This window comes from Zalophus californianus, chromosome 11 (assembly GCF_009762305.2).
Source record: "Zalophus californianus isolate mZalCal1 chromosome 11, mZalCal1.pri.v2, whole genome shotgun sequence".
In the NCBI taxonomy this organism is placed as follows: Eukaryota; Metazoa; Chordata; class Mammalia; order Carnivora; family Otariidae; genus Zalophus; species Zalophus californianus.
Genome location: NC_045605.1, coordinates 67,261,474 through 67,276,341, shown reverse-complemented (window position 1 = coordinate 67,276,341; position 14,868 = coordinate 67,261,474). Strand labels below are relative to the sequence as shown.

At 50.1% G+C, this 14,868-nt stretch overlaps 1 protein-coding gene across 2 annotated transcripts in view; it reads left to right on the top strand.

The window, feature by feature from the left end:
- Positions 1-10,373: 10,373 nt before the first annotated feature.
- The window catches only part of DKK3 (dickkopf WNT signaling pathway inhibitor 3), a 44,324-nt gene continuing 39,829 nt past the window's right edge, over positions 10,374-14,868 (top strand). The window contains exons 1-2 of one of the 2 annotated variants that reach the window (XM_027581071.2): positions 10,374-10,591; positions 11,457-11,701. In XM_027581071.2, coding sequence (XP_027436872.1) covers positions 10,537-10,591; positions 11,457-11,701 — 300 coding nt within the window. In that variant the 5' untranslated portion in view covers positions 10,374-10,536. Of the gene's footprint in view, positions 10,592-10,813; positions 10,944-11,456; positions 11,702-14,868 lie in introns of those variants that run through there. The other variant, XM_027581072.2, reaches the window with a different exon arrangement.

The window sequence follows — 14,868 nt, the reverse complement described above, 5'->3', positions numbered from 1 at the left end:
TAATGTTTTGGAGGTTTATCCATGTTGTAGCATCTATCAGTACTTTATTCCTTTTTTAAGGCTGAATAATATTCCATTGTATGGCGTACCACTTTGTTTATCCGTTCATCCATTGGAGGACATTGGGCCGCTTCTACCTTCTGGCTGCAGTGAAGAGTCCTGCTAGGAATATGCACGGACGTATAAGTGAGTACTTGTTTGAGTACCTGTTTTCAATTTTAGGATTGGAATTCCTGGGTCATATTGCAATTGTATATTTAACTTTTTGAGAGACTGCCAAACTGCTTTTTGCATTGACTAAGCCATTTTGCATTCCCACTGGCAATGCACAAGGGTCCCCATCTCTCCACATCGTCACCATTACTTATTTTCCCTTTTATTTTTTACAGCTGTCCTAATGGGTGTGAAGTGGTTTTGATATGTGTTTCTCTAACTGATGATATCGGAGGTAAGGTGTAAGCTGTTGAGCATTTTTCTTGTGCTGGTTGGCCATGTGTATATCTTCTTTGGAAAAATGTTCAAGTTCTCTGCCCATTTTAAAACTCGGGTTGTTTGTCTTCTTGTTGTTGAATTATAAGCATTCTTCCCCTATTCTGGATACTAGGCTTTATCAGAGATCACTCCTCACTTTCTTCGTGTCTGCTCAAATGCCACATTATTGGAGAAGTCTCCCCAAAGGGCATATACTCTAGCAACTCTCCCTCATTCTTCTCAGTCCCCTTCCTGGTTTATCTTCTCCACAGCATTGACCGCCACCTAAAATATAAATATAAAATGTAATTTCTGTGTGTGTGTGTGTGTGTGTGTGTGTGTGTGTGTGTGTGTGTGTGTGTGGTGTAGGTTGGGAAGTCTCTATCCTGTGGAATGCAAACTCTATAAAAACAGAGGCTTTGCTCTTTTGTTCATCTCTATTCCCAGCTCCTGGAACAGAGCCTTAGCACCCAATGAGTATTAGTAGAACAAATGATAGACGAATGAATGAATGGGAATAGACAGAGCTACCTCATTCTTTTGATAGGTGAAAATAGTTTTATCAACTACTTGTAGTTTGATAAAACGTGATTCTTAGACTACAGTGTTACCTAACCCTTAAGCTTTAAGAGAATTGCTCAGGCCTGTCTGGTCCCTGAAACCAGCGGCTGCCCCTCTAGGCTTTATCTAGCCATCAGGTCAGAAAAGCAGGCTGCCCTCCAGCACCATTCACCCTTCACAGACGAGGGGTCTGCACTGCCTGCCCTTCCCCGTGTCAGGTGCCACACCCAAACCTGTTTCTAAGCTGCTCACTTTGTTTTCTCCCTCTTTCTGACCTCGCCTTATGTTGGATGTGACACTCAGCATGGTTTTACCAGCTCTGCCCCTTGAATATCCACTGTGTTCTGTAAATATCTTTCTTTGTCCACCCGGTTTCTGGACCATATTCTGCGTCCATTTTTTTGAGCAGATCTTTTACCAGTTCCTCCTCTCTTGGTCCTGTGATTTGAACCCAGTTAAGCATGTTTGGTGGTAGCCGTTGGCAGAAAGCAGGTGGAAAACGATTTCCACCTCTCTTTCAGTTGGGCTGAGGCGCGGCCATCAGCAACTCTCCCACCATCTTTGGATCACAGGTGACGCTTGCTATCTCCCCAGCAATCAAGACAGAAGTTCTAAAAGTTGGGTCTCTGGATAGGATTAGGATCACCTAGGAATTTGCTGAAGATGCGCAGTCCAGGGCCCCATCCAGGAACTTGGACTTAACATCCGGTCCCCCTGCCCCCAGGCGATTCTGATACTTGCTAGTGTGTGAGAGCCACCGGGTCAAAAGGTGATGGGTACCGGGCTGTGCTCCCTGGCGGAGTTGGGCAGCGCAGGGCCAGTGGTGTGAATTTCCCAATTCAGAGTCGCTAGCAAGGGGCCATCGTCTTGCAGAGATATTAGGCAAATAGACCCAGTCCAAGTGTCCTCTTCAGATCGAGACGGAACAGACAGAGCAAGACGGTGAGAGAGGAATAACAGTGAGAGACCCGATTTCAGCGGTCGCTATCCACATTGCTCCAATGGCAGGAAGTCTTTTCCCTGGTAACTGGGGGACTTGGACCTAGTCCTTCATTTGAATCCTGCTCACGTTTCAGCAGAGGACTGGATGGAAATCATATTGCAGGAAGGGATGTGCAGACCCTGAGCGAGGAAAGAAAAGGCGTCTAAAATGTGAGAGCTTCCGCAATAGGAGCCAAACGAGGATGGGAACGTGTTTATTGTGTGAACTTCTTCTGACCCTGCCATCCCAGCGGCACTGTGTGCTGAGGCAGATCAAAGGTTTGCCTGTGTAAACAGAAAAGAGCTGTCTGCCCCGAGACCCTCCATAACCCTTTGTTGTCTAAGCAAAATTGCTGTGGACACTCCCTTCACCCTGCCTCGCCTGAAGCCCCAGCTGAGCCTACACAAATGGAACTCTGTTCCCTGCTTGCTTGCAAGAGCTTTGTTGGCTGGGCTTGGTAATGATGTTGAGGATGACAATAAAGCAATAGCTAGCACTCCTTGATGCTTACTACATGCCGGGCACTTTGCTGAGTGACTTAAAAAACGACTTCTTGTAAGACCCACAACAGTCCCACGAAGTAGATGCAGTTCCTGTCCTTCTGACATAGATGGGGGAAACAGGGTTCTGAGAAGTGGGGAGACTCCTCCCATCACCTGGCTGGAGAGTAACACGGGCCCGGGGTTGCCCTTGGCATTGACCCTGTAGTGTCTCCCAACAAGGGCTTGTTCCTTAAGGTTGGCTTTTATTGCTCTCTTTTAACAAAAGAGAAATTATTTAAAAGTAAGAAAAATTGGACTTTAGGGAGATACATTAGCTTATCCAGGAGGATAAATCTAGAAGGTAGCAAAACCATGGCTAGAACAGAGTTCTTTCCCCCACACCACGATGTCCACTGCTGTCTTCTCTGCCTGACATTCCTGACCACAGTCAGAGCCCTCTCTCCTGAGAAGCCTCTCCACCCACCTGCAGAGCTGCCTAAGGTTGGTGAATGGCCATATTGCAAGGGAGTTCCATGTCTGGACCCAAGAGTTCAGCATGACCTGCTTCAACTCCTCGCTTGAACTTGGGCAAGCTACTTTGCCTCTTTTTTCCTCTTGTCTTCTAGTTTTGGTATAATTTATGTACATTAAATTTAGTCTTTTCAGCCTACAGAACTATGAGTTTCAACAAATGTATATCAACGCTCCTTGCCTATCACCACAATCGAGGTATAAAATCCCCCAAATGTCCTTGTGCCCTTTGTAGTCAGTCCCTCTGGCAACCAATGATCTGTCTGCAGTCTCTATCGTTTTGCCCTTTCTAGAAAATCATATAAATGGAATCAGTATATAGCCTTTTGAGTCTAGCTTCTTTTACTTAGCATAATGCATTCGAGATGCATCCGTGTTGTCATGTGTACAGTTTATTCCTTTTTTTACTGCTGACCAGCAAGGATCTTAATGTAGCAGAAACCAATAGCAGCAACTGGAGACATGTCCCAGGTCGTTAAGAACACCACCTACCAAGTCTTTGCTCATTATCTTCAAGATGGCATGGCTGTCTTGGAGATAATGGTAGTGAAGGCAACTGGACTCTCAGCTACACAAACACACCCCTTGGGAGACTTCTCAGATTATCTTCTTAGTGACAGCAGATTTGGGCTAAGAGCGCTGTGGTTTGGGCATTAACGTGTCCATAAGCCAGAGAATCCCTGGATACTCAGGTCACAGCAGTTAGGGTCAGAGCCAGAACCCAAACCCAGGACTATCTAGCTCTAAGTCCAGCAGCTTCCAACCACATCCCCGGGGCCTGACCATGCTGTTCTTCAGGTGGGAGGAGAAACTGATGGCATGGGAAGAGAGCTTTTTGGTGAGGCCTGATGATAACAGAATCCTTAGTGAGGACCATTCCAGAATGTAGCCTGAAGGGTCCTGTCTCATGCCTACTGGCTCTGCATCCCCAAAGGGCACCCGGGCCCCTGTATTGTTTAGCAAGCTTCACAGGACACTGTTATGCCACCTGCATTGAAAAGTGCTCCAGGGAAGAAATAAACACATCATTCTGTCCCCAAGCAGTGGAGGATCACCTTTCTAGATATTCTTCCTCCATTAGTTGCCTAATGACATCAATTATTTGCTTTTCCTCTTTTGGTACTGGCCCCACCAAAAGTCCTTAGTCACCCTCCGCTTCAGACACACATGCAAAGCATAGACGGAGCACATGAATCCACCTGCTAAATTAAAAAAGCAAGACAGCTAGGCTCGAGGCTCATCCTCCTGGTCTGTGTTCCACGGGTGATGGCCGGGCTATGGTCCCCAGGGTCTCTTTGGTTCACCCACCCACGGAAACTTGGCAAATTACATGTATGTTTTGGATATTCAGTAGCTGTTACTCATGGAAATCCTGAATCCACGTGAACACTCTTTCCAAAACCAGATAGAGTTTCCATTCAGAGAAATCTTGGCACCAATTTCTTCAGAACAATCACAAGTTACAGGCAGGATCTGGGAGGGCTTGATGAAACTGGTGGTTGGCATGGCAGATCAGGGGTCTACTAGCAAAGGGGAAGATGTCCCTGGCTAACATTTCCCTGTCCTGCAGCACCTGGTGGCCAGTGGTTTCTAACTCATGGGTCTCAGAGAGGGGTAGTCACCTCCTCTAATTCAAACCTTCTTTGAAAAGGATTGCTTTGTTAAGATATAGGCAGCCCCACTCCAGATATTTAAGGCAGTTTGGTAGTCAATAACAGAAAGTCCCTAACCAAAGGTTAGCTCCAAACCTAACCTAGCTCCTAACCTAGCTCCAACCCAAAAGAAGGAAGCATTTGAGAAGAATCCAAAAACATCTCAAGACCCAGGGCAGCTGGGTCTCAGAAAGACTCCTGAAAGATTAGAACCAGGAACCAGAATGACATAGTTAAGAAGCTGCAACTCCCTTCCTTCCCGTCATCCCCTCTCTCAGGCTCCCAAATCTCTTTTTCGGAATATCTCTCTCCATCACTCTGTCTCTGAATTTCTCTCTCCAAGCTGGCTTGTGTCCTCAAGTAGCTGAATGGTGTCTCCAGTCTCAAATCCAAGACAGAACATGAGGGGTCAAGCTTTAGACCAGAGTTTGTCTCGGGCCCAGACAAAGGGGTCGGAGAAGAGGGTCATCCCTGAGGGTTCCTGGGTCCCCCCAGAGTTCGCTGGGCCACCTTACTGTCCTGTCCTGGCATGCTCTGCTGATTTCTCTGTCTCTGCAGACACTGCAGAGTCCTTGAGGGCCGGACCCCAGCCCCTAGCAGGCTCCCTGGCCCTACGGGATATGGTGGAGAGGCAGGCATGCTGGGCAACCCCACGTGACTTGCATTCTAGCAGGAAAACAGATGCTAAGTAGGCACGCAGATACCTTATCTCTGAGCAGCTCTTCACCTTTGTTTTCCAAATTTATGTTCAGAATAGTCTATTTAAGATGGAAGGGAAAGGAAAAAAAAAAGAGAGAGATGTGTAATATACCCTCCCCAGATGTAATTCATTATTCGGAATTGTTAAAAGTTTCTTTTGCTTTTTAAAAAAAAATTTTAAAAAAAGATTTTATTTCTTTGAGAGAGAGAGAGAGAGAGAGAGAGAGCACAAGTTGGGGGAAGGAGGAGAAGCAGGCTCCCCGCCGAGCTGGAAGCCCAATGAGAGGCTCCATCCCAAGACCCTGAGATCATGACCTGAGCCAAAGGCAGACGCCCAACCCACTGAGCCCCTGAATTGTTAAAGTTTTAAAAATCAATGCATAATAGTCATCTATGCAGACTGAGTGCCTATGAGTCCTGGATATCTGAGGTTTCCTTGTTTGCATGGGGGGACAGATAAGCCCCATCCACTGCCTGGGGCCATTATCTGGCTCCAGCTCTCTGGCCCTTTCACCCACCCCAGGAGGAAAGTTGTAACCCTTCAAGCAGACAGAAGGGCCTTTTATGAAAAGACATGCCCCTCCCTGTGGGGACCCTCCCACTCCAGCTTCTCACCTCACAGTAATGGAGGCCACCGCTGGGCCTCGGGGAGGTGAGCATTTCTGTTAAGTGCAGATCTAAGAAAAGTCTATTTGGCACTAAGAGGTTTTCCATTTTGTTTTATTCTGGGGGGTGGGATGGGGGTGGGGGGACTTGCCTATTGCTTTTTTTTTTTCTTTTGGTTTCAATTTATTCACAAACTATTTCAAACATACTGAAAATAATACAATGGACACTCCCATACACCCACATGTAGTTAACCAACCGTGATGATTAAATAGATATCAGTATTTGGACACTTCTAATTCAGAACGTCTCCCTGCTGGTACACTCTCTTTCTTAAAGAAATAAAGTGTTATAAATCCCACCGAGGACGGCCCCCATCTCTTCCTCTGCCTTCCACCTCAGGAGCAGCCTACACATTTCTGTATTTTTTTTTTTTTTTTACTATATTTGTAGCATCCATAAACAATATAAAGGGCCATTTTGTGTTTTTAAAATATGCACAGTTTTGTGTACATATCATTTTGCAAATTGCCTTTCCTGCTCCACATTATTTCTTTTGAGATTTACCCATGTTGTTGCCTAGAAATATTATTCATTATGTTAATGGCTGTATTCTATTGTTTGTAGAAATCCCCGTTTAACCATTCTCCTTCTGAAAAAAACCACTGAGTGGTTTTCACATTTTTTGCTATTGTAAATTGTGGCTTCAGTAAATATCTTTATACATGTCTTTGTAAGCACCTGGTCACGAGTTTCTGGAGGGCAGACAGCCAGCCATGAAATTGCTGTGTGGGTGCTAGTTTTCTAGGTAATTTTTAGCAAGTGACACCCACTCTGCTGTCACTTCCTCAGTAATGAAATGGGACCCTGGTTTAAGACACTGTAGGTCCTTCATAGAGAAATGTGAAAACTTAGTATTTTAAAATAATAATTTTAGAGTGCTTCCAATACCTTAAAAGAAAAAACCGAATGTCCCTAATTGTTACAGAACTTAGACCAGTGATATAATAGAAATTGTGGAATTTTAGAATGTTCCTTGCCCTAAAGATGATCCAGTACCCCTGGACCCCTCACCTTACAATGGTCATTTAGATTGTGACCCTTTCTCAACTCAGGTCCCAAACCCACAGGGCTTCCCCTACCCCTGCCTCCAAGCTTCTTGGAGCCCGGACTGTGTGGATCGAGTTGGGATCATCTCTTCACTGACCCTAGTGTCTTTCCTCTTTGCCTGTGAATGCCTCAGGCTGGTGATCAGATTGGCAAGAAGCTGGGCAGGGAGGACACTTATATTTTCTCATATTGAGGCCCGTAGATGTTCTTACTTTTCTTTTTTTTTGTAGTTTCACTTAATAATGGGAACTATCAATACATCCCCACATTTTGGAATACAAAATATAGACCCCATATGAAAAAGTACATAGCCCTTCACCTGACACTTGGCGTAGCTCAACATGTTTTTTGTTGTTGTTGTTGTTGTTTTTTAAGGTTCAGTCTGAAAGTCAAGAGCTCCAGATCTCATGGCAAAACAAGTAAGGCAGAAGACAAGTCTTATTCGGGACAATTCCCAGTTGTCACAGCCAGCGTCATGGAGGGCTGAAAGAGGCGGTTTGCTCTATAAATCCGCACCCTGGCAGCTAGTGGCTTAGCCCCAGGGTGCTCCCTGGCCACAGCCTGCAGACCTGCTTCAGTTTCTTCCTAGAGTGTGCGCCTCAAGGGGCAAGGTGTGTGCCTGGAGAGTTGGCTCCAGGTCCTTTGCATGGGCTCAATCACCTCCAGAAAGCTAATGGATAGGTGAGTTGCCAAATATCCAGAGGACAGAGCAGAGGATGCTGGGGGAAGGGGCTTTTCTGTGAATTTTCAGGAAAGCCCAGCCCAGAGGTTCAGAGGCTGAAGAGGACATAGCTAGAAGCCTCATTTTTCTGTGATAAACAGTGACGGGAGAGTTCCACAAAGAAACACTAGCTTCAGTGTCAGCCACACCTGAGTCTCCTTCCAGACGACACCTCGCTTGCTGTCTGGCTTTGAGAGGATGGCCTAACTTCTCTGAGTCTCCACGCCCTCACTATGGAGTTGGGGTGTGCACAGTGTCCAGCGCCAAGAAGGCCTCAAATATGCTTTCTCCCCACTCGACACTCTGCTGTGGACTCAAGTGTATGAACAGGACAAAGAGGCCATGCGTCCTGTGGGGGAGGAAAAATTTCTCCTCTACCCTTGTAGGGTCTCCAGCTGGGCCCAAGAATTGAACTGACATAAGTCACAGAAAGTATACACATTTTACTAAAATTTCACACGTACATGGGAGACTTCACAAGAAAATGAGGACCCAAGGAAGGGACCAGAGCAGAAAGCTTACGGACTTTTTGACAAAGAAACAATAAATTTGTGGGCGCCTGGGTGGCTCAGTCGTTAAGCGTCTGCCTTCGGCTCAGGTCATGATCCCAGGGTCCTGGGATGGAGCCCCGCATCGGGCTCCCTGCTCAGCGGGAAGCCTGCTCTCCCTCTACCACTCCCCCTGCTTGTGTTTCCTCTCTCGCTGTCTCTCTCTCTCTCTCTGTCAAATAAATAAATAAAAATCTTAAAAAAATAAGAAAGAAACAATAAATTTGTGAAGAAATGACAAGGCAAAGGGCTCTAGGCTCTGGATGGTAAGTTGTGGAGAAGTGACTGGATTGGGGGGGGAGGGACTAGTTGAAGATAGCGTCATTTTAGTGAATTTGCTTGTACAGATCGATTTTGACATCAGTTCCCAGAACCTACTTAATGATAAGGACATTCTTCTCTTGCTGGTACAGGGAAGGCACCTTCCTCACAGGGCAATTCATGGCCTGTTTTTAGGTAGAAAGGGGAGGTCTGAGAACCTTTCCTGCATCTGCTATTTCTCAAGTGCCTTCAGCTCAGAATAATCAGTATTTGCAGTGGCATGTCCTGAATTCCTTCATCTTCAAACGCATGTTTTCCAAGTGGTCACCTGAAGAAAAGAAATTGTTCATTTAATACTCTCAAGTCAGCTCCAACACCTCCCAGCCAGTTTAGAGCAGAGGAGTTTGGCAGTGAAGGATGAAGACTCTGGAACCAGATTCCTGGGTTCAAATCCCAGTTCAATCACTTAATGGCTACGTGGCCTTAGGAAAGTTTCCTTATTTGTAAAATGGGAATAAAAGTAGTAGTACCAACCTCAGAGTTTGTCTGAAAATTAAATGAGTTAACACCTGTTCCTGGCACATGGCACTCAGGAATGGTATTGCTATTTCAAAATATCAATAAGTATCACTGGGGTGCCAGAGTGGCTCAGTAAGTTAAGCATCTGCTTTCCGCTCAGGTCATTATCCCAGGGTCCTGGGATCAAGCCCCATGCCAGGCTCCCCACTCAGCAGGGAGCCTGCTTCTCCCTCTCCCTCCGCCTTTCCACCCTCCCGCTCATGTTCACTCTCTCTCTCTCATGCTGTCTGTCACTCTCTCTCAAATAAATAAGATCTTTTTTAAAAAAATAGCTATTGTTATACTGATTAGTCCATCCATTTCTCAGAAGCTGAGTGTGTATTACGGCTGTGGCCGTGGTGACACAAACGTGAACAAGTCATTTTCTGCCACCCAGGGGCTCCTCCTGGTCACTGGGGGGAAACGGGCCGGGACCAGAAAGACCCTGGCAAGTCTGGAGCAATGGGGCAGCACGCGGTGCTGGGGGGGCCAGAGGAGAAATGGGGAGGAGTAGGGAAAGCTCGGGAGAGACTCCTAGTTCTTGAAAGATGTGGAGGAGTTAGCTAGACCAATGGGAGAAGGGAGGGGTGGCCAGACAGAAAGAGTAATAGGGAGAAATCGGAGGAGGTTTAAGAAAACACTCATTTAGGGACAACTGAATGGCTCAGTCGGTTAAGGTTAAGCGTCTGCCTGATCCTGGAGTTCTGGGATTGAGCCCCATGGCAGGCTCCCTGCTCAGCGGGGAGTCTGCTTCTCCCTCCCTCTTCCCCCTGCTCCTTCTCTCTCTCACTCACTCTCTCAAATAAATAAATACAATCTTTGAGGGGAAAAAAAACTCGTTTATTAAAAAAATATGTGAGTGCTTCCTGTTCTGGATACTCACATATTTAAAAAATTGTTCGAAAACAGTGAGTGCCCCTCGTTCTAGGTGCTGGGGAGACTGCTGTGAATAAGACAAAGTTGCGTTCCCACGGTGATTAGCTAACAGAGCCCACTCACCCCCCGCACTCGCCTGCATGTATTATGCTCCTTAACTACTAGGTACACTCACTACCCTAACCTCCATTTTCCCTTCGGGCTAACCGGAGCTCAGACCCATCTGGGGACTTGGCAGATTGGTAAAGTCGTAAGGAGCAGAGCTGGGATTCACACCAGGCAGTCTGGCCGCCGCTGCCTGCTCTCAGCCACTCTGCTCTGTCGCCCTGGAGGAGCTTGCTGACATTCTCACGACCTACTCCGGGAGCTACAAGCGGGTTAGCTTGGCTGGAGTAAGGCGTCAAGCATGGTAGGCGGATGAAGGCCAGCCAGTGACGGGCCTTGGCAGCCAGGCTGAGGGGCTGGGCCTTGACCCTGCATGCCGGCTAGAGGATGGCTTGGGAAGGGCAAGGGGGACCCTCCCGGCGCCTCCGGTAAGCTGTAGCGAGAATCCAGGCCAGAGATGACAATGGACCGGGACGCGGCGGCGGCCGAGGGATGCAGGGAAGGGGCGGCTCGCCGAGGCGGAGGAGGCAGCCTTGCGGCGCCAGGTCGCGGGCGGCAGCCGGCCAATGGCGTGGGGCCGGGCGTCAGCCCCTCCCGCGGGGCGGGGGCCGGGCGGGGGCCGGGCGGGCGGGGCGCGCTGCGGGCTCGCCGGGTACCAGCGCTGGCGCATCCCCGCGCGCTCCCCGCCCCCGCGCCGCTCCGGCTCCGGTTCCCGCAGCCCGCGGCGGCGTCCCGGCGAGGTCTGGCAGGTCCAGCCCGCGCACAGCTCGGTCCAGTCGGGTGGGTGAGGGACGGCGGCGGGGAATTGGGCGGGGGGGAGGCTGCTCTGCTCGGTCTCTCCTGCGCGGGTGAGGGGCCAGGCACTCGACTGGATTGCGACCCCGCGGGGAGAGTGCCGACGGGCGCTCGGATCGCCCCGGAGTGGGCCGCACGGGGCTGGGGCGGATGTGGGGTCGCGGCTCCGGAGCTGCGCTCGGACCTGGTCGTGGAGGGGCCGGGCTCGAACCCGGGATGGCGCGGGGGTGAGCGGGGGCGCCGCGGGCGTTGGGGACTCGGCTCCGTTGCTGCTCCGGGGGAGGAAATCCCTGGGAGCGTGGGGCGGGGGAAGAGCTCAGCCCGGGCCCGAGGAGGGGGTGGGGGAACAGAGGGGAGGGGGCGCGCGTCCGGAGGGCCCTCGGGTTTGTCCCCTCCAGGGTGGGTGCGGGGAAGAGGGGCGCCGGGGGCGGGCCGGGGCGCGGGGGCGGGGCCGCCGAGGGGTGGTCGGCGCGCCTCTGACCGGGTTCTGGGACGCAGGCGGCGGCGGCTGCGGCGGGCGCAGAGCGGAGATGCGGCGGCTCGGGGGCACCCTGCTGTGCCTGCTGCTGGCGGCGGCGGTCCCCACGGCCCCCGCGCCGGCCCCCACAGCGACCGCGGCTCCCGTCAAGCCCGGCCCGGCTCTCAGCTACCCGCAGGAGGAGGCCACCCTCAACGAGATGTTCCGCGAGGTTGAGGAGCTGATGGAGGACACGCAGCACAAACTGCGCAGCGCGGTGGAGGAGGTGGGTGCGTCTGGCGGGCTGGGGTTCGGGGGGAGCGCCTGGCTGGGGGCGGTGGGGGCCGGGGGAAGCAGCGCTGCGAGCGCTGGCCGGGATGTTCCGTTCCGCGAAGGGGCCGGGAAGAGCCGGCGGCAGATTCGGAGTGATCGGGCGGCCGCCGGGGGAGCTCAACTCCCACCTCATTCTGACTTCCTGCCAAAAAGCTCTGGATCTGAGCCTGTTCACCGGGAGTCTCCGGCTGGACGCACCCAGGGGCAGCCGGGGTCACCACCTGTTTACGGGCTGCTGGCCGCTACCCCGCAATTGTCTTCAAGTGTGCAATTGTCCCCCGCCCCCCTGTGTAAGCGGGCGCTTGCATGGCCCCTGGTATTCCAGCGCTGTGGTTTCGCAGAGAGGCTGAGGAAGCTCCAGGGATCTCAAGTTCTAGCTTGTACGTTGGGCTTTGAGCTTGTGCCATCTTCCCAAGACATAGTTAGGATGCCGTGTGAGGACAAAAAGCCCTGATAGCTTTGCCGCTTGTCTGTTTGGGCTTCCCCAAAGGCCACGAGGCAGAGAAGGAAAATCAGAATCCTAAACCCCAGCAGTGTAAATGTTCAGATGGGGATGGGGGAGGGACACTGAAAGGCCACCCACCTCCAGCCCAGTAGTGCTTTGGAGTCAGTCCTAGGCTCAAGGTCCTCCTCTGCCATTCGCTAGCAGGGCAACATTGGGCAAGTCCCTTAACATCCTCTCCTCAGTTTCCTGTTAGAATTAAATGCCATGGTATGTGTGGGCACCTGTGATAGAATAGGTGGGCAATATATAACAGCTGTTACTGTCAGACACCAGATACCTTAGCAAAGCTTGGCCTGGCTTCTTCCTTCGGTCACCTCCCAGGCCAGACACTATGGATGGCATCCCCTAGAGTGAGCACCTGGGTGTTGGCAGGGCTGTCTGGGCAGGAGGTACAGCTGGCCCAGCTCGCCCAGCCCAGGTGTCAGGAGCTGTCCCTGGTGCCTGGGGTCAGTGGGCATGGTCACTGTTGGGCCTGGCTCTGGCTGTAGCCTGTTTTTGGAGAGAAGCCAGCCATCCCAGTGAAGGAGTCAGCAAGAGACCAGATGTCCATGCTGGTGGGTGAGGCGTCTTCCCACCCCTGCTTCTCCACATTCCACTGGGACAGACCCTTAAATGCTAGCTCTGGTCTACATTCTCCCCACAACCCTGCCTCCCAGAGCAGTCAGCCTGGTGGAGCATGCAGTGGAGGGGACTGGATTGGGAGGCAGGTGTGTGGGAAGCTGTCCTGAACATCCACTGGACAGGCCAGATTCCAAAACCCATGGACAGACATTCTGTTTCCTGCGAAAGCAAAAGAATCATGACGTGGAATAATTAAAAGGAGAGGGGAGTCAGGTGGGCCCCCATATCTCTTAACTCTGCCCCTTCCTGTTAACTGGAGCTCGTGATCCTTCTGGTGCCAGGGCGGGTCATCTGCTTTCCTCATCTGGGTTCCAGGATTTTCCCTCCTGCTCATGGATTCCCAGTGAGACCGATGAGGTCAACTCCGTGTTTCTGTTCTGTGCGAACTTCTTTGTGCAGCACGGTCTTCTTCTGGGAGCTGTTGCTGGGGGCAGGGGGGAGCAGCAGGGGCTTCCCTGGACTCTTCATTGATCGGAGCAGTTTGAGACCAGCGGAACCTGAGTGGCATAGCTCCTCCGTGGAAGTTATCCCCATTGGCTCTGCCAGGGCCCAGCTTCCTCCTTCCAGATGCTACTCTGCTTGGGTTGTGAAGACCGGCTGGTTGAAGTTTGCCACCAGGAGGGTTGCTGGCTGCTACCTCTGTCCCGCTCAGTGGGACCCCTGCCCCACAGAGTGTTCTCGATGGTGGTGGGGACGGGTTGAGAGAGGCTGAAACCTTGCGTGGCGGAACAGGCTCTGGGGATCAAATCTTCCTTCATCAGATCCTGGCTCTGCCACTTACTGGTGGTGGGATCCAGGAAATGTCTCCCCCCGCCCCCTGCCCTCTTTAGGATAAGGGGGGATTTAAATGAGATGATGCAAGTAAAGCAAGTTCTCTGACCATCTAAAATGGGGTTAAGTAAGGTTGTGTGATGTAAGTCCCTCCCCCCCCCAGGCTGTTGTCAGGGGTATGGGAGATTGTTGGTTCTCGATAAATAATGGCTGCCATTATCATCCTATCAATAGTACCTGCATGATGCCAACAAAGAACCAGCGGTATCTGATATATAAAGAGTCTCAAGAGATTGTGGCTATTAGTATGAATTTTTTAAAAAAGAGACTGCCAGAAAGCCCCTTACATCTCATCAACACGGGAGAGTTGCTATTTACTTGTCGTCCAGTGAAAGGACCAGGCCAGATGCATTCATTGTTTACATGGTTGCGCCATGAATCTTCTTTCAAGTAACTTCCTGACATTTTAAATATTCCAGCTGACTCAAGCTGTTGATTGCTCTTCAGGAAAAGATGAAGTTAACTCTACTTGTAGGATCATTATTTGGGGAAGCAAATGTTCAAATGGTTCAATCTAGGCTGTTCCTACTTTCCCGTCTTAATATTCTATATGTTACTGATAAATGTAACAGTGGTAATGACAATGGTAGAACCACTGTCTTCCCCTCCTTCCCCCCTGCTCATTGTGATATCTGTAACTGACATATTCTGGAATATTCTTAGTCACCTCACCCAGTCCTAGGAAGAACCCCAATACGATTTATCTCCAATTTTTCCTACTCTACCCCTTTAACAGACACACACAGTCAACCAACTATGAATGCCATATTTTATAAGATGCACATTCCTCCTCTGTGAAACAACTTCTCTTGCTTTGGGCTTAAGTTTCTCTTGCTAGTGGCAGTAATAGTTGTGGTTGAAATTTCCATTGTAAACTGTACTTTTGGGTTCGTGGTGCCATTAGAGAACTATTAGCTCATTCAGTTGAAATAACCACTGGTTGAGAGGGAAGACGGTTTTATAAAAAGTCTATCTGCTCAGCCCAAAGCAAACTCCAGATTTGGTAACTTGTCAATCATTTGAAAGCCAGACTGGAGGATTCTGATTCCAATGGGAATTTTAAAACATGAAGACATTCCCTTCTGCTTCTGGATTTAGCCTCTCTAGCATCTTAGTCTCTTACTCTTTTCCAGCTGTATCTTTTCTATCACAAAACACGCCAA